Source organism: Melozone crissalis, unplaced genomic scaffold, assembly GCF_028551555.1.
Source record: "Melozone crissalis strain CALT ecotype California unplaced genomic scaffold, PUWL_Pcris_2 ptg000026l_1, whole genome shotgun sequence".
Taxonomy (NCBI): domain Eukaryota; kingdom Metazoa; phylum Chordata; class Aves; order Passeriformes; family Passerellidae; genus Melozone; species Melozone crissalis.
The window spans coordinates 3414889-3431726 of NW_026535804.1; the positions used below are offsets into that span (position 1 = coordinate 3414889).

General features: G+C 54.5%; 2 protein-coding genes across 2 annotated transcripts in view; both read right to left on the reverse strand.

Annotated features, from left to right (window-relative positions):
* Window positions 1–175: 175 nt before the first annotated feature.
* RSAD1 (radical S-adenosyl methionine domain containing 1) lies at window positions 176–2875 on the reverse strand. Its single transcript, XM_054278856.1, has 9 exons — window positions 2741–2875; window positions 2191–2324; window positions 1907–2111; window positions 1469–1834; window positions 1329–1392; window positions 1093–1240; window positions 967–1021; window positions 448–551; window positions 176–372 (listed from the first exon to the last, which is right to left on the reverse strand). Exons 1-9 carry the CDS (start codon window positions 2873–2875, stop codon window positions 219–221), a joined length of 1365 nt encoding a protein of 454 aa, XP_054134831.1. The 3' UTR covers window positions 176–218.
* A 2314-nt stretch (window positions 2876–5189) lies between these two features.
* The window catches only part of ACSF2 (acyl-CoA synthetase family member 2), a 37889-nt gene continuing 26240 nt past the window's right edge, over window positions 5190–16838 (reverse strand). The window contains exons 11-16 of the mRNA XM_054278932.1: window positions 7713–7820; window positions 7454–7605; window positions 6883–7024; window positions 5702–5812; window positions 5473–5541; window positions 5190–5380 (exon numbers count right to left, since the gene is read on the reverse strand). Of these exons, the coding sequence (XP_054134907.1) occupies window positions 5330–5380; window positions 5473–5541; window positions 5702–5812; window positions 6883–7024; window positions 7454–7605; window positions 7713–7820 (633 nt within the window). The 3' untranslated portion in view covers window positions 5190–5329. The remainder of the gene's footprint in view (window positions 5381–5472; window positions 5542–5701; window positions 5813–6882; window positions 7025–7453; window positions 7606–7712; window positions 7821–16838) is intronic.

Here is a 16838-nt window from a genome sequence, read left to right on the forward strand (position 1 = left end):
GCTCCGGAATACCCGGACACCAGGGACACTGGGCACTAGGACACTCCGCGACTAGAAACAGCAGGGCGCGGGGACAGCGGGCCTCAGGACAGACGGAAGGCCGGGACACGGGAGCCTCCCGCGCAGTAACACCGCCCCCGGCCAGCGCCCCTGCCCAACACCCCTCAGCCAGCACACCGCTCTTGTGGTTTTTATTCATTATCATTCATTGTGGCCGCTTACAGCCCTCGCGCCCCGCCACCGGCTCGTTCCTCTGCCGGGGCCCCCCTCGGTGGGCGCCGGGCAGCGCCCAGCACCCGCTGCAGCTGCCAGAGCAGGGCGGGCAGCAGCGAGTCCAGCACGGCCAGGCCGGCCCAGGTGCACCGCAGGCCACTGGGAAAGAGGTGGTGGTGAGAGCCGGTGCCTCAGGGAGACCTCCGGCCCTGCCCACAGCTCCCCGAGGCTCACCCGCTGTCCAGGACAAGCCAGCCCTCCTGCTGCAGTGCCCGAGCCTCCCCCGGCTCCCCAAACACGGCCTGCAGGCTGAGCTGCGGAGAGAAGCGCCCCCAGCGCTGTGTGCCCAGCGCAAGAGAAGGGTGTTAGTGATGGGGCATCCACATCCCAGTACCCAAAGGGGCTGCAGGAGAGTTGAAGAGGGCTTTGGAGAAGGGGAAAAGGGATGGATGGATGGATGGATGGATGGATGGATGGATGGATGGAGCAGATTTGGATTAGATTTTGGGAAGAAATTCTCCTGTGACAGTGGTGAGGCCCTGACACAGGTTGCCCAGAGAAGCTGTGGATGCCACATCCCTGGAAATGTTCAAGGCCAGGTTTGACAGGGCTTAGAGCAACCTGGTCTAGTGGAAGATGTCCCTGCCCACAACAGGAGGTGGAACGAGACGGGCCTTAAGGTGCCACCCAATCCAAACCATTCTATGATCAGCGTTGGGTCGATGTGGGGTGTCCCCACAGATGGCTCCTCACCTCGTGTGTGATGCCTTCATCCGTGCGCAGTCCCAGGGTGAGCAGCTCCTCCAGCCTGTGGGGACACAGAGAGCTGTGGGGCAGCACAGACAGGGAGGGGGCACAGGGGGGGACCCCAGCACTCACTGCTCCAGCGGGCTCAGCACCGCCCGGCTCCTGGTGCCGTGTCCCCGGCTCTGCACCTCCCGCATCCAGGCCACAGGCTCCAGGGTCTGCACTCGAGCCTCCCGGCTGCAGCCGCCCTCAGCCCGCAGCACGAAGCGCCCATGGGCCCCTGCAGCAGCACGGCAGGGGGACAACGGCGTTCACAGGGCACACAGCCACACACTGCCCCCCACACTGGCCCCCCATCACCCCCTTACCTGGCCCCACACCGATGTACTGCTCAGCCCGCCAGTATGAGAGGTTGTGGGTGCTGAGGGCGCCCTGGGGTGAGAGGAGTGGCTGAGCCTGCTGGGGGACCAGCATGACACTGGGGGACACAGCATGGGGGGCATCCCACCTTCCGTGCAAAATTGGAGACCTCATAGTGGCGGAAGCCAGCGGCCCCCAGCACGCTCCGGGCCGTGTGGTACATGTCAGCCAGCAGGTCCTGGGGGGGTGCGGGCAGGGCCCCGGCCCGGACCTGCGCTGCCAGCGCCGTGCCCCGCTCCAGCGTCAGCTGGTACAGGGAGATGTGGTCGTCACAGAGCCTCAGGGTCGCCTCCAGCCGCTGGGCCCAGGCGTCCCGGCTCTGTCCCGGCAGCCCAAACAGGAGGTCGATGGAGGTTCGGCCAGGGAAGAGCCCCCGAGCCGCTTCCACAGCCTTCCGTGCCTCTGCCGCCGTGTGCTCCCGGCCCAGCATCCTCAGCTCGGCGTCATCCAGGGACTGCGAGGGGAGCACGGTGACAATGCGGTCGCGGGGGGCTGCGGAGGCTGCGGCGGGGGGAGCCCCTCTCACCTGGACGCCGATGGAGAGGCGGTTGACCCCAGCTGCCCTGAAGCCGTCAAGGACAGATGCGCTGGCGGAGCTGGGGTTGGCCTCCAGCGTGACCTCAGCCCCAGCCGGAAGGTGGGCAGCCCCCGCCACCGCCTCCAGCACTGCCGCAACAGTGCCGGGGCTGGCCAGGCTGGGGGTGCCCCCGCCGAAGAAGACGGAGCTGACGCTGCGGGGCAGAGGGTGGGAAGCTGCAGGTGGGCACGGAAGGGCCCAGCACTCCCCCGGAGCCCACCCTGCGCACGCACCTGTGCACCTGGCTGAGGCGGAGCAGGGTCTGTGCCTCCCGCACCAGGCAGGCGCGCACGGCCGCCTCGTCCACCGCCGGCACCACGTACGTGTTGAAGTTGCAGTAGGAGCAGCGCTTGCGGCAGTAGGGCCACTGCGGGCACGGGGCGTGTGGGGGACGGCCATGTCCTCATCCCTAGCCACTCCATTTCCAGGGGGGACATCCCCAGCCCAGCGCATGGACCTCAGTGCCCCCCACCTGCCCCACAAGGCACACGACCCACAGGTGTGACCCTTCATGTGTACGGCTCGAGGACCCCCCAGTTCAGGCTAGCCCCACGACATGTTCGAGGCTGGGCTCTCCCCGATGTGCCTAAGCCCCGGGGTCGCACACGCATCCACGTGTGAGTGAGCCCCGGGGAGTCACATTCACCTTCCGCCTGTGCCAGCCCCGCGCCCCTCAAGGAGTGCAAGCCCCCGGACCCACGTGTGTCCCCCCGGGTGCAAACCCGTGACTGCCCGGGCACCCCGCACACACACAAACCCGGCTCCCCCCGTGTCCCCGCTCACGTGCACGTAGAGCGCGGCTGTGGCGGGGGCGGCCGTGTCCGGGGCCGGTCCCGGGGCTCGTCCCGGGCCGCCCCCGCCGGGCAGCGCCCCAGCGGCAGCCGCCAGCCTTCGCGGCCAGCCCCGCGCCGCCGCCATGCCCCGGGCGGGCACCGGGCGGGCACAGGGCGGGCACCGGGCGGGCACTGGGCGGGCACTGGGCGCGGGCCCGGGGCGGAGCGCAGGGGCCGGGGCGGGATCGGGGGCAGAGCCCTTCGCTCCCGACCGGGCTGTGTGCGAGATGCTCGCTGTGAATGACGGGGGTGCTGCGGTCAGTGTCCTCCCCGGAGCCGGGGATGCAGGAGTCAGTGTCCTCTCCCGGTGCTGGGGATGCCAGGGCCAGTGTCCTCCCCCGGTGTCCTACCCAGACGCACGGTCCGAACGAGGTTTGGGACCTGCCCCCGCATCCTTCCTCGGCTGCTCCTCGGGGCCCACAAGGGTTTTCCGGAGTTTCGGCGGAGGAAGGTGGCCTGTCCCCACGCAGGGCTGTGCAAACCCGCAGCTGACGAGCCCCGACGTCAGTAGATGTCTCTATTAATAGTCACGAGGAACTCTGAAATGCCCATGACAAAGGCTGGGACTGCACGTTCCTCTTTCCACGCCAGTAACGCGTATTTCGGTGTAAAACACCCCTGATGTAACCTTCCCTCTCCGGGGAGATTCCGTGCAGGCAGCGAGCACTATAAGAGTGGGACTCAGGCACGGGCAGGGCAGAAAGCATGGAGCGAGCCTGGAGCACTGCACACACCGAGACCGCACTGGCAGCCGAAATGGGCAGCTCTTCCTCTACAGTATTTACAGCCGGGGATCCATAATCCCAGGGGCTGGGAAGGGGCAGGACGTGCTGCGGGAGGTGTCCTGGCTGGCGAGGGGTGGATATGCTCTGGGGAAGGCATGGGATGGTAGGGAAAGCTTCGCTGGGACCGGGCTCAGCTAGGGCTCATACCCATGGATGGAGCTGCCCCACTGCCAGAACAGGAGCAGGAGTGGGGTGGCAGGGACTGCTCCCCCTGCGCTGGCTGTGACCAGGACCCTCTGGTTTTCTTAGCAGCGTGTCTGTCCTCACCACCAGGGCTGGAGGCACTGGTATTTCTTATCCACTGACGCCCATCTACAGCGAGTACATGGGGCACCTGTGGGCAGGGGAGGGGTTGTGCCAAGCGTGGAGGTACTGATCAGGGAGGGGAGGAAAAGCAGCTCCGCTCACTGCAGGCCTGTCCTGCACCTGGGTTAGTGCTGTGGGAAGCAAGAGAAGGTCAACAGTCCTTCCCTAGACATCAGTCACAGAGGCCCTCTGTGTCCCCAAGGTCCCTGGCTACAGCTCCTGTCATGCAGGTAAAAGTTCTTCCTTCAGGAAGGAAGGTGGCAGAGGTAACCAGGAAAGGGAGGAGACCTGAGTGAAATCTGGAAGGATCAGTGCTGAAACCAGCCCCGTGAGCAGTGTGGGAACAGGAGAATAACTTGCTGGAAAGACAGGGTACAAAAGGAGTCTGACACAAACCATCCACGTCTTTTTCTTTCAGAGTGCAGACGTGGACAGGGAACATGGCCCCGCCGTCTGCCTCCATGGGTAGAGCCCACAGTCCAGCTGGGAGATGAAGGATTGAGACCTCGCTGATGCTTCTTCTTTCTCCCTGCTGCACCACTGCCCTCCAGGCACTGCAGGAGCTGCAGCATGGAGGGGCCCAGCTTCAGCTCTGCGGGCAAAGGAACCGCCAGGGAGACAGTGGGAGCTCAGCAAGAGTCGGCAGCAACATTTTCTGCTTTCCAGCTGGGGTGGGACACTTCTGCTGGCAAAGGGGAGCTCTGCCATCCCTCTTGTCACAGGAGTGTTTCATGGTTGGGAGGTACCAAATAACTCCCGTAAAATGCTGTCCCAGGTATGCTCTGCTTCACGCTGCCGATGGGACAAGAATTTTGGTATTTCTGCAACAACCTTACTGTCTGTCTTGTCCAAAACAACAAAATAAACAAAGCCATGTGTACCTTGGAGAAGGTTTTTTTTTTGGGGGTAACACCTGGGGGAGGTGTGGGAACAGAGTGAGCTTTTCCAGCCAGTTTTAGAGAGCCCCGATGCAAAGTCTCATTCTCTGAAACCCCTGCCCCTCATTTCAAGTTCAGTTGCTCTTAAATAACCCAGGAGTCTCACAGCATTCAAGGAGAAAAGGCATCACCTATCCTGGGAAGCCAGGCCAGGGCATTTGGACTTAAGAGTGTCAGAAAAATACCCACCAGCATATGTTCAACTCCTGTGGAATGGCTGCAGCCAAGTTGCTCAGAGACACTCAACATTTTTAAATCTTCATAAGGTCTTTCAGTAACTGGACAGAATTCCAAAAATGAGCATCCATTCCTCACACCACAGTATTTCTGTTGGCAAAGAAACAAGCCCAACTGGGGAAAAAAGGCGCTCTGTTTTATTGACTAAAAGTGCCATCAGCCTGATGTCAGGGAAAGTCTCCATTGTGTAGCCCAAGGCACAGGTGAAAACCAGACTCAGAGCTGACTGAAATGGGGCTGATTTATCCTGCTTTTTGCTCTGCCTTCCCAGTCTCAGAGCTGCAAGTGCTTCTCCATCTGCTCCTTCAACTTGTATTTCTGAATCTGGAACAGAGGGCAGAGAGCAGGGAGAGAGACTCAGAGAAGAGCTGGGACAGAATGCCAGGGCTCCTGCCCTGCCCCAGCCCCTCTCTTACCTTGCCTGAGACAGTGAGTGGGTACTGACTCACAAACACAACATAACGTGGGATCTTGAAATGCGAGATCTGGGAAGAGAAAAACCAGAGCTACACAACCTGAAAGGAACAGCCTGGCACTGCCAGGGCTGGGTCCCCCAGAGCTCTAAAGCCATGGGCTTTCATCCAGCAGTCCCCAGCAGCCCCTGGGTGTACTGGTCTGGAAGGAAGCTGAGGACTGGGGACCCACCTTCCCTTTGCAGAAAGCTTTAATCTCCTCCTTGGTGCAGTCCTGCCCAGCCCGCAGTCGGATGCAGGCACAGATCTCTTCTCCCATCCTTGAATCCTTCACACCAACCACCTGGGTTGGGAGAGATGGACAGTGTGACCCTTGGGGATGTCCCTGGCCTCCCACAGGCTCTGTCTGGCCCATGGTGTGTTCCCTGAGCCCATCCCACAGGGTGCTGGAGCACTGTGGATGCAGCATGGACCTGTCATCATCCCTCTGCTTCCAAAAAAATGGGGCAAGAGGTTTCACAAACAACAAGGAGACTTGGTAGGCTGCCACGAGTGCTTCAGGATCTCCAGATGGAATGGCAGGGGAAGGATGAGGTTGAATGAAAGCATTATTTAAAACCCTTGTAATCACAGATCTTAGTGGGCCTCTGCCTGTGACACCAGGAAATGGGCTTCCCAAGCCTGAGCTCTCTCCAAAGTTTGCTCCCACTATTCCACAAGAATCCTACTGTCATTCCCTGCCCTGAACCACTATCTCCAACTGCTAGAGACACGTTGATCCTTTTGAGTCCAGAGCAGTGACATAAAGCCCTAGAAACCACATAAACAGGGCTGGTTTGCAACCCATCTGCACTGGGACTGTTCCAAACAGAGATGCTCGCCTGGCACAGGCAGAACTCTGACTAAAGAAGTAGTTTATTTATGGGGAAACTTGTCTGGCACAAAACCTGGAGGAGAACAATCCCAGCAGACAGGGAGCAGCTGCTCAGTCCTGGAAATCTTTGCTGTCTTGCAAAGGAGTGAAACTAAGTCTCACTCCTCATCTCCAGGGGCTTGTTGGAAGAGTCTTCCTGGATGTCAGAGTTAGCAATTATCAGTAAAAACTGTCCTTCCAGACTGCTTTCTGAGTAAGACTTTCAGAGGGAGTCATGAAACTGGACAGGCAGTTTAAAACTGAAGAATGACAAGCATTTTGCAGACATGCAGCTGGAACACAAGGGGATTGCCACAATCCATATGCCCCATGCCCCTTCCATCCCATGAGCCTCCCCCTCCTCCTTGCTTACCAATATTACATGGAATTTGATGCTCAAAACAGGGAAATACAAATAGCCTCAAAGCAGCAATCCCAGAAGCTTTATGTACAAGATTCCCAAAACCAGATTCTCACTCACCCCACCTCCTCCCACTCACCTGGACCTCCTCAACCTTGGGGTGGGTGTGGAGGAACTGCTCAAGTTCTGCTGGATAGATGTTTTCTCCTCCCCGAATGATCATGTCCTTGCAGCGCCCCACGATTCTGCAGTAGCCGTGCTCGGTCAGCACCGCGATGTCCCTGCAATGACAGTGCCCTTCTGGTCTGTCCCAGCTGGGGGAAGAGTGGCTGGTGCTGCCCCAGCCAGGGTGGGATCAGAGGATAAGGGCTGAGATGAGCACAGGGAAGAGATCCAAGAGCTCCTGGTACAGAAACTGGCAGCATCCACACAAGCTCCATGGTTCAGGGGGGAGGCAATGCCTGGCCCTGCCCTGTAGCCCTACAATCCCTCCATGCACAAGTGGCCAGTGACAATGTCCCTCTCCGGCGACACTCAGCACCAGGGGCTCTGTGCTGAAAGCATTTCTAAGTGTCACAGACAGATCAGAGGGATAAACTGTGACAGTTTTCTCTACTTTGGAAATCCCAGCCAAGCACTCCTACACACACCCATGCATCCTCATCCAGTGCCACCCTGTGGGACCATCTGGGAGAAGTTCTCAGACTCACCCTGTCTTGTACCACCTCTCAGCAGTGATCACTTCACTTGTCTTGGCAGGGTCATTCCAGTAGCCCAGCATGACACAGTAGCCACGGATCTGAAGCTCCCCAGGAGTGTTCAGAGGCACACACTGCCCTGTTTCTGGATCCGCAATTTTTGCCTGGAAGAGAACAAGGGCTTAGTTGGACATCAGCACCAGACAGGGAGGATGGAGTGAAGTCTGCTGCTGGCACAGCACCTGGAGCACGTGGGGAGGGTCATGGTCACCTCTGTGTGGGGAAAGATGTATCCCACTGTCTCAGTTCTCTGCTCAAAGCTGTCACTGGGGAACCCCATGAAGGTGACAGGGCTGTTTTCTGTGGTCCCATAGGCAACCTGCAAACACACGAGAGGAAATGTGTCTCAGGGGAAAGGGGACCACATGGATTCAGGCACAGGAAAGACAAAGCTGGTCATGACTGCAGGGAAGAGTGGGGTGTGAGGAGGATGCTCTCCCAAGCCACTCAGAGGACAGCAAGTCCCACTCTGCTGGCTTGGAGAAACAGGAGTTAAATCATCACTGCACCTGCCTGCCAGGGCCTTCTTCATCTCCCTCACAGTGCTCCTGACCCCATCACCCACAACATTTGGGGTGTCATGTACTTTTGACACCCTAACTGCTATTCTTGGAGGGATCACCATCCTCTTTCTCAACTCTTGTTTCTCAAAGCCCTGTCCCGGACCATCTCTGCCAGACATTGACTTTGCCTTGGTGCCCTTGCAGTCAAGGTATTGAGTTCACCTTGCATCTGTAACAACTCAGGGAACATAAGACATCACTTTGGAAAAACCCTGGAGCCAGCAGCAGACTCCTGTGGGAAACAGTGTGTGCTGCAGCATGGCTGCTTGCTGCAGATCCTTCTGCAGACATCAGCCCCTGTAATCCTTGTAAGGCATCACGAGGCTGCTCAACACTTGGCACAGCTGCCCTTACAGACCCAAAGCCTCACAGCAGGACAAAAGCTTCTTGCTGCTAAACCTCCCTCACAGCTAATCCCTATGGCAGGCTCTGAGCCACCTCAGCTGAAGGTCACTTCTCCTCAGAGGAAAATTCCAGTGCTTTATGCCCAGCTCAGTGGCCAGGCTGAGGCAGCAGGAGCTGCACAGGAGGTGCCCTGAGCAGCTCTGAGCTGCAGCAACAGCACCATTGCTGGGATTGCTGCTACATTTCCAGCTCTTGGAAGCTGTGTTTCAGCAGTGGGAGCTGCTGGAGCACTGCTCTGGTGTCTCTGACCCACTCAGAGTAATGTCACCCCCAGTAACGTCACCTGTGGCTGCTTTGCTGGGAGAGCGTGGCTGTGAAAGGGCTGACGTGGGAAGTATTTCCTCATTTCTCCTGCAGTTCTCCAGACTGACATGCGAGCAGCTCTCACCCCCAAGTTGCCCTGGCACCCAAATCTGGTCAGTTCCTTCAGAGTAAATGCCCAGACGTGCCTACATGGTCATGGTGCTCACCAACTCCAGGCACTGTGCCCCAAATGAATGTGCAGCTTTGCAAAGGACTATGATGAAGCACGTGAACAAGGATGAAAATATTGTGAATGAGCTGAAGACAACACTGCTATGGGGTACAACAGTGTGTAATAACCCTGGAGCACTTGGCGCTTTCCACTGCTTGGAGCTGCTGCAGGATCTCATGGTGGGCACAGGCTGGCACAACGGCTGATGCTCTTGCTGACTGCACCAGGGTCAGCATGAATCCAAGCTGGAGCCTGCTTGCATCCAGGAATCTGGAGGAGAACTTCTCCAGGATGCTGCAGGGACCATCTGGTACAAACTGCTCTGCTTGGAGCCTGGCAGCCCCCAAGGAGCAACTGTGAACAGGCTTCTGCTCCCAGACACAAGGACAGCTTCCCAGCTGGGTGCAAACCCACAGCGCCTCATGCTCAGACTGCATTTCTCTCCCACCCACTAATACGAGTCCTGTGGCTGGATCAAATGACTGACCAGACCCAAATCCGAGACCTTAAACACTTATTAAAAATCCCAGTGCCTTTGTTTTTTTGTTTCACTCTGCTGGATGAATTGCAGTGCTGGTCCCAGGATCCCAGCCAAGCCCTGAGTCAATCCTTGCTGCCTCTGCAGGTCGCTCCAGCAGTTTAATTGGATGCAGGAGCAGGCAGCTCCCTGGCAGGAGGATGCTGTGAGCTCTGTGGCTCACCAGGCTCCTCCAGATGCCCAGCACTATGCCCTATACCCCAAACACCAGTTATTGATGCCTTGGCCTGTGGCTTGTCCCCATAAACACCCTCACACCCTCAGAAATGGGCTTCCCAGCTGGTTCAGAGGGCAACACAGGTCTGAACCTCCAGCCCCTCATCTGCTTCCCAATTACTGCCTTCCCCTGCCTACACCAGCACACCAGTCTGTAGCCAGATACCACGACGTTGCTCCAGATGTTATTTCCAAGATGTTATTTCCCCCTTAGGATGGTTATCCACAGCTGTATTCCTGGGATGGAGGCAGGGGATGGAGCAAACCCTTGTGCCAGCACAGCTGTCCTCCCAACCCTCATCTGACACGTGTCCATTGTCAGGAGGAGATGAAGCAACACTTCCACAAAACTCCACACACCATTTTAAACTTGGAGATATCCATGAAGATTCCTAGCCCTCATGACCCAAAGGGACACTTAACATCATTCAGCCTTGTCATCTGGTGTAATTCAGTCCAGAAAACCTCACCCAATAATTTCAGCATCAGCTCCATAATTTCCACTGTATGTGGTGTCAAACAGAGCTTTCTGAGGCAAAGATTCCAGCTTGGACCCTTGGCTTCAAGAGGAGCTACAAGAATACAAAATATAATTGACCTCAAAGCCTTTTTTTACTGTAGGGCTACAAGTGACACCCCAACACCCAGATCAGTCTTGCCCTCAGTGATGACAAAGACAGCTCCAAAACAAACTGCTGCCTAACTTGCTCCTACCAACAAGAGATTCATTCTTTGTGAATCCCAAGCCTCTGTATAAACCAGGAATAAAAGGAACATCTTAGCAGAACTGTGTTTTTTAAAGCACATTTCCCAAACATTTCCTCCCAGGGCTGTTCAAATACTGGTCACTGTGGAACAGGCAAAACAGCCTGAAGAGGGAAGCGTCTAAAAATTAAAAATAAAGTAAGAACAATCAGACTTCAGTCTCTTTAGTAAACATTTGGGAGGCAAGTTGACCTGGTGGGGACTGTGGGGACTCTGAAGACCCTGGGTTTTTCCCAACTGTGCTGCTTATTTACTGCTTAACTTGGAAGAAGCCACATCAGGCCTCTGCTCCTTGGTTTTCCCTGGCATTCAACAGCAATAAAAACACCCAGTGTCCTCCGCATTTAACTGCTGCTGAAAGGCTGTAATGAAAAGGCTGGGGTTTTAACCACCAGCACCCCAAGTGGGTTATAGTGGGTGGGACTGGAGCAGAAGGTCAGGGCTGCAGAAAGGCATGAGTTCCTTGGAGGACACTCATGGAGGATGCTCAGGGAGGATCTTCATCCTCCTCGTCACCACCCTCCATGAGTGCCACGCTGGAGGATGATGATGGCAGGGCTTGAACTGCCAAACGAAAGCCTACAGAAACTGAGCTTTGCTGGAGACAATATTGGCCTCAGAAAAAAAGCAGCAAATTGACTGTGAAATAATAGGGATTTTCAGACTTCAAAGAGGGCATCATGAACAACAGAAAGCAGACTGGCAGCCCAAGAGATGTGTTCAGGGACCTCTAAGAGGCCCTTTGAACCCCTCTCAGTGTAACATGCTGGATGGATCTAATTGTCCCTAAACCCGTGCCGAGGGCGTCTGTCTTGGATATCTGTCCCTGAGTCAACCCCATCCCTTCCCACCACAGCAAGCTCAAAATCATTCATAACTGAGCAAGAACCTTCCCTCACTCAGCTGCTCACTGCCAAGGTCACACTAAACTTTTCTGTCCCCTGGGAACATGCATCTCCTTGCTTTGGAGATATCCCACTATCCCCAGTTGTATTGGAATATTCCTGAACCTTCAGGTCAACTTTGCTGCTGCTGCAAAAAACAACTTCTGATCACATTCAGCCTGTGTCACACTGAGATCTGATTTCCTTCCCCAGAAACAGTACCATCTTTGTGTCAAAAACATCAGGACACAAACAAACAAGTCTTGCAGGACAAATCTCTAAGGGTGGCCACCCTGTTGACATCTCTCCACCAAGAGAGCCGCCAGACAGTCCCAGTTTGGATGGGGCTTTAAAGAGATCCCAGAGGTATTAGGTGCCCAAAGCACCTTCTTTGTGCTGTGGCACGCAATGGCTTTGCCTCAGGAGGAGACCAAAAGGAGAACCCAGTGTGCCCAGGCTGAGCCTGACTGGGAGTGAATCTCCCGTTCTTGCCCAGGGAGGACAAGCTGCTCCTCGTGGTCTTGAGCTAAAGCTGCCTCTCTTCTCTCCAGGCCAAGCAGAAGCCTTGAGGCTTGCAAGTGTTTCCCCCTTCCTGCCAGCAGGGCAGAAGTGCTGCCCAGTGGCAACCAGCAAAGACATGGGCAGTCACTGGTTTACCCACAGTGTGATAAAAGGTCTTTGCTGTGCAATTAACTCCATCCTCCCTAGTGCTGATGCCAACGCATTTGGGAAAAGTGAAAAAGTGAGAGGAAATGTACAAAGGTCACATGAAGGTAGAAAACCACTGGTTTGGAGGTATCAGGATGCTATTGGACAAGGAAACTCAGCAAAAATCTAGGGGCAAAGATAAAATCCCTACGGATTTGGAGAGCTCAGCTCCAACCAAACACATGGCTGGAAGTCTGGAATCTTGTTATTTCCCTGAGGCCTTTTAAATGTTCTCACGGCCCATTTCCACAGCTACAGAAACCACCTGCTCATCAGATCTCCCCAAAACAAGGTGGGGTGGGATGGGGAGGCCGAGGACAAGCAGAAATGTTGTCACCACATGAAGCCCATTTTCCATTTTGGGAACAGAGGGGACTAATGGCTGGGGAACATTTGGGAAAGTCAGAAGTCTTGCATGGATCAGGGGTGCTCCACAAGGGAAGAAGGCTCTGCAAAGCAGGACAAGTCCTGGCTAGAGCAGTGGGATGCTAGGGAACATCTGGTGCCTTGCAGGGAGGACACAGCAGGGCTGGGAGAGGCTGTAAGGGCTGGGTGAGCTTCACAGGAGAGGCCAAGAGCCTCATCCAGCAGCTGCTGGAATCGGCAGAAGGGAAGGGTGGGTGGACATCAATGGGGAGCCAAACTGGCAACACATCAATGGGTGGAGGCCATGCTGCAGTGGAAGAAAACCATCAGAAGGAAGGAGGTAGACCCACCATCACCTCCTCCAGCTCAACAAGCAGCCTCCACACTGCAGTGATGGGACTCTTCAAGAATTTAAAATTAAAATGGCAATTCAGGTCTGAACTCAGAACCCTGGATGCTACTGCTGGGACAGGAGCTGCCTGGAAGAGAGGGGAACTCAAGAGAACCTCTGGGACTTCCCTTTGCCCATCCACCACAGCTCCTCAAACACTGTCTGGAGTGTACTCTGCCTTTGGGACAAATCCATGGGACACTGCTGAACTTGCACCTTCTCCCACCCTGCTCCCAACCCTGTGCCAGGGGCTCAGCTCCACGAGAGCTGGGACACTTCTGGACACCCCCAGAAGATGCCTGAGCCCCCACCTTCAGCCAAAAGAGGAGGGCTGCACGCCAAGGCCAAGCTACACTGGTGCCACTCCAAGAAGGTGACTGCAAGTCTACACTGTCACAGGAAACCAGATCTGGAGCCCCTAAAAGCTACAGAATCAGGCCTAAAAGAGCAATGGACTATTTTAACTATGGAGCTGCCTTGATATGCCAGAACTTTCATACTTATAAAAACAAGGATTAAACATGGAAAATACTATCTCCAGTATTGTATCAAACCAGGTCAGACCTGCAACATCAAAGAAACACCCCAAATCTATATTTACACTGCTTCAAAAACTGTATTTATTTGTTTAGCCCACAACATCTTAAGAAGGAGAGGAGGGGAGTCCAGCATCTGCAAATCACCAGGAATGTTTGCAGAACTGTTAATCAATTACGAAAGAGAGGCGGCAGGATAATCCTGCCTCTCTGCAATGTCCTTGCAGTGCTGGTCCCAGGGGACACCTGAGGCAGGAGCTGGGCAGGACTGAGCTCGCCCTGAGCACGGCACAGGGACACCAACACTGCTCCATTGTCACTGCAGACTGCCAGCCAACCACGGGTGGGAGCCAGGCTGGACATTTGCTGGCCAGCTGAGGGCTGCAAAACTCGGTGTGGGAAGAGCAGAGCTGTCTAGTGAGCAGCTCAAAACACAAACAACCTGGAGCCAGGGGAGAGGTGCCAGCTGTGGCAGATGCCAAACAGCTCCCACCACAGGAATGTGCTTGCCGAGGCATGGAAATCAAAAAATACCAAAGGAAAGAACTTCCTATTATTCACTACTTGAGTCTGGAGAAATGGATCTGAGGAGCAGACACCTTTCCCCCCAAAAATAACCTGGCATCCACCTAAACTATGCTTCAGGATCAGGACTGGCAGGAGTGCTTGTTGGGGAGGATGGAACAGGAAAGCCTTATAAATATGATTGCCTGGCAAAAGATTTTGAAAATATAGAAACTATAAGTGAGATTGAAATGAAAGCAAGCTTTGAGATACCTCAGTTACTGAACAATGGGAAAACAATGGTGTGGCCAGCTGCAGGTGATCCCCTTTTGATGGAACAACACCCTCTGCTTGCAGACAGGCTCAAGGGTCAGAGCAGACCCTACAGCTTGGCAGAAGGGGCCCAAAGAGGAGTTTTTAGGGTTTAAAATGTAACACAGTATGGTAATGTGTTATAGGCTGTATGGAAATGCTATAGGATTTGTATGTTGTACTAGGTTGGTTAGTGAGAATCAGAATATTCAACACAGAAGAAGATTTATTGTATTGTAACGGGAACTTCGCTCACTTCTACTTCTTCTTCTTCTTCTACTTCTTCTTCTTCTTCCCTTTCTTGCTCACTACTTCTTACTTTCTCACTCACTCACCTACTTACTTTCCATTTACCCTCTTATGCTTTTAGTTCTTACTTCTCATCCTCTCTGCCCCTCTCTTCTCTCGGGCCTGCCCTGAGCTGTGGCTGGCAGCTCCCAGCAGGGCCCTGCACCCAGGCCCTTTGCAATAAACCCCAAATTCCACAACCAGAAGAAGATTTATTCTGATTTATTATTTATTATTATTTATTCCTGTATTGTAACAGGAACCTTGCCCTCTGATCCTCTCTTTTACTCTCTCATTCTCTCTTTACCATGCTCTTGCCTTCTCTCTCTTCCTCTTTGGGCCTGCTCTGAGCTGTGGCTGGCAGCTCCCAGCAGGGCCCTGCACCCAGGCCCTTTGCAATGAACCCCAAGTTATACAACTTGGCTTCAAAGAGATCTCTGTCCGTCCCAACCGTGCGTGACCCCCGTCACTCCTACAGCTGCTGAAGCAGGGACAGCCTCCCACCTCACACCAGCACCGTGGCAGCTGTGTCCCAGCATTTCCACAAGGAAGCTGCACTTCACTGGTGTCCACAGCCACAGCACACACATCCATGCAGGGAGAGAGTGTCTCTGCTCCCCCAGATCTGCAGTTTCAGCCAGCAAACTGAAAAAGGGTGGAAGAAAGTGAGAGGAAGAAAGAGAAGGAGGTTTTAAGTTTGAGCAGTTTAACCTTTGAAAAGGGTCTTGTTCCAGAAATATACATGGGTACAATGTATTTATGGATGGGGTTTGCAAGGCCTTCACCAGCTTTTTGCTCCAACCTGATCCACACTGGCCAAAATCTCTGCAGAAGCAGTAAGCTGTTAGATGACTTTTTTTTTGCAAGGGGAAATCCAAGTATTAGACTCTCAGCAAAGGAGCACAGATTCAGTCCCCAGATTCAGAGTCCAACAGAAACAGGCAGGGTTTTAAATATCACCCACCAGTTGCTCTTGCACAGAGTAACATAACTGCAGGAATTGTTAATCAAATTATTACAGTGAAAATTAAAGTGGTTGAACCTACTCAGAGAGAAAGAATAAAATCAATTAGTAGATAGAAGATGATGCTTTAAATGTGATTTTTTTTTTTCTTTTCCAATCATTCCCCGAGCTCCCTGCCTGCGCTTTATGAGCAGTGCACACTCAGGAGCATCCTCAGAATCATGGAACAGCAAACTGAAGAGGCAAAGAAGGAAAATGCAGAAGGTTCTGTCTATCTCTTGCTTCTCTGTCTCAAAGGCCCTGACCAAGGCACTCAAAGAGCTTTTCCAGAGTGAAAAGCACGTGCATGACCATTGTGGTGCCTATTGAACTAGGCATAAGCCAAAATACCATTGTTTGGCTCAAAGAGTTTTAAATCCCACAGTAACAGAAGGTCCCTCCAGCAGGAGCAAGGAGCTCTCAAGGTCAGATCATCTGTCCAGAGGCGAGAATCTCTTGGTGCTGAGGTGAGCTGCTCCAGGGCATCACATCTCAGGGCTGACAAACACCGAAAGCCTGACATGGCCTGGTTTGCCCCACGGTCCCACATATTACATCATCCTTTGGCCACAGACTCACCAGAACCACATTCCCACCCCAGAAGCCTATTTTCTGCCCCAAATTAGTCCTGCAGTGCAAACACTGCCCAGACTGACAGCTGCTGACCAGAGCAGGGCTGCCAGGCCGTTTGCATAACAGGGTCCGGAGCAGCGCCAGCTGATTCCTCCCTGCAACAATGGAAAAACCCAGAAATCTCAGTGAATGCGCCAGTCTGTGTCCTAAGTCAGCCCTTGGATTCCCTCCCTTCCTTGAGCCCGTCTTGCCTCTGCACAGGCTCCACTGGGGCTCTGCAGCCAGCCTCAGGAGCAGAAATCTCAACAAGCTCACAGTTATATGCTCAGCTGTTTGCTGCAGCCAGGAACTGGCTGGAAATCAGTTCAAAATGTTCCAATTCCAAACCCCACCCTGCAACCCCTGGATCTCTCTCTTCACGCTCACAGAAGCAGGCGCTGGGGCTTTTAACTGCTTTGCTTTAACCTTCTTTATTGGGAGAGCAGGAGACATCCCTTGTGATGTTAATTCACCTTTGCCACCACTACCCTTAGACAGGAGCCAAGGCAGATGCCACTCCCAGCTCCAGCAGTGATTCTTTTGTTTTGCTGCTTCTCCATCTCTTTACCAATGCCAATGCTTTTCTCTTTCCACAGCTCTGCCTTGAGAGGCACAGGCACCGCCACCCACCTCTACACCCCTGCCTGGCATTTCATTCCCACCAGCCCATGTCCCACCACTGCCCTGCAGGCTCTGATGCTGCCCCATCCCTTGTTGGAAGGCATCAGGCGTCCTGACCATGACCATATTATCCTCAGCTGGTCATAAGAA

Coding starts and splice junctions, on each gene's coding strand:
- RSAD1 (XM_054278856.1), bottom strand. CDS start 2,875: ATGGCGGCGGCGCGGGGCTGGCCGCGAAGGCTGGCGGCTGCCGCTGGG. Junction 1,022..1,092: donor GTGCTGAGCCCGCTGGAGCA/GTGAGTGCTGGG, acceptor GTGTCCCCACAG/GCTGGAGGAGCTGCTCACCC. Junction 552..966: donor ATGAAGGCATCACACACGAG/GTGAGGAGCCAT, acceptor CTGGGCACACAG/CGCTGGGGGCGCTTCTCTCC.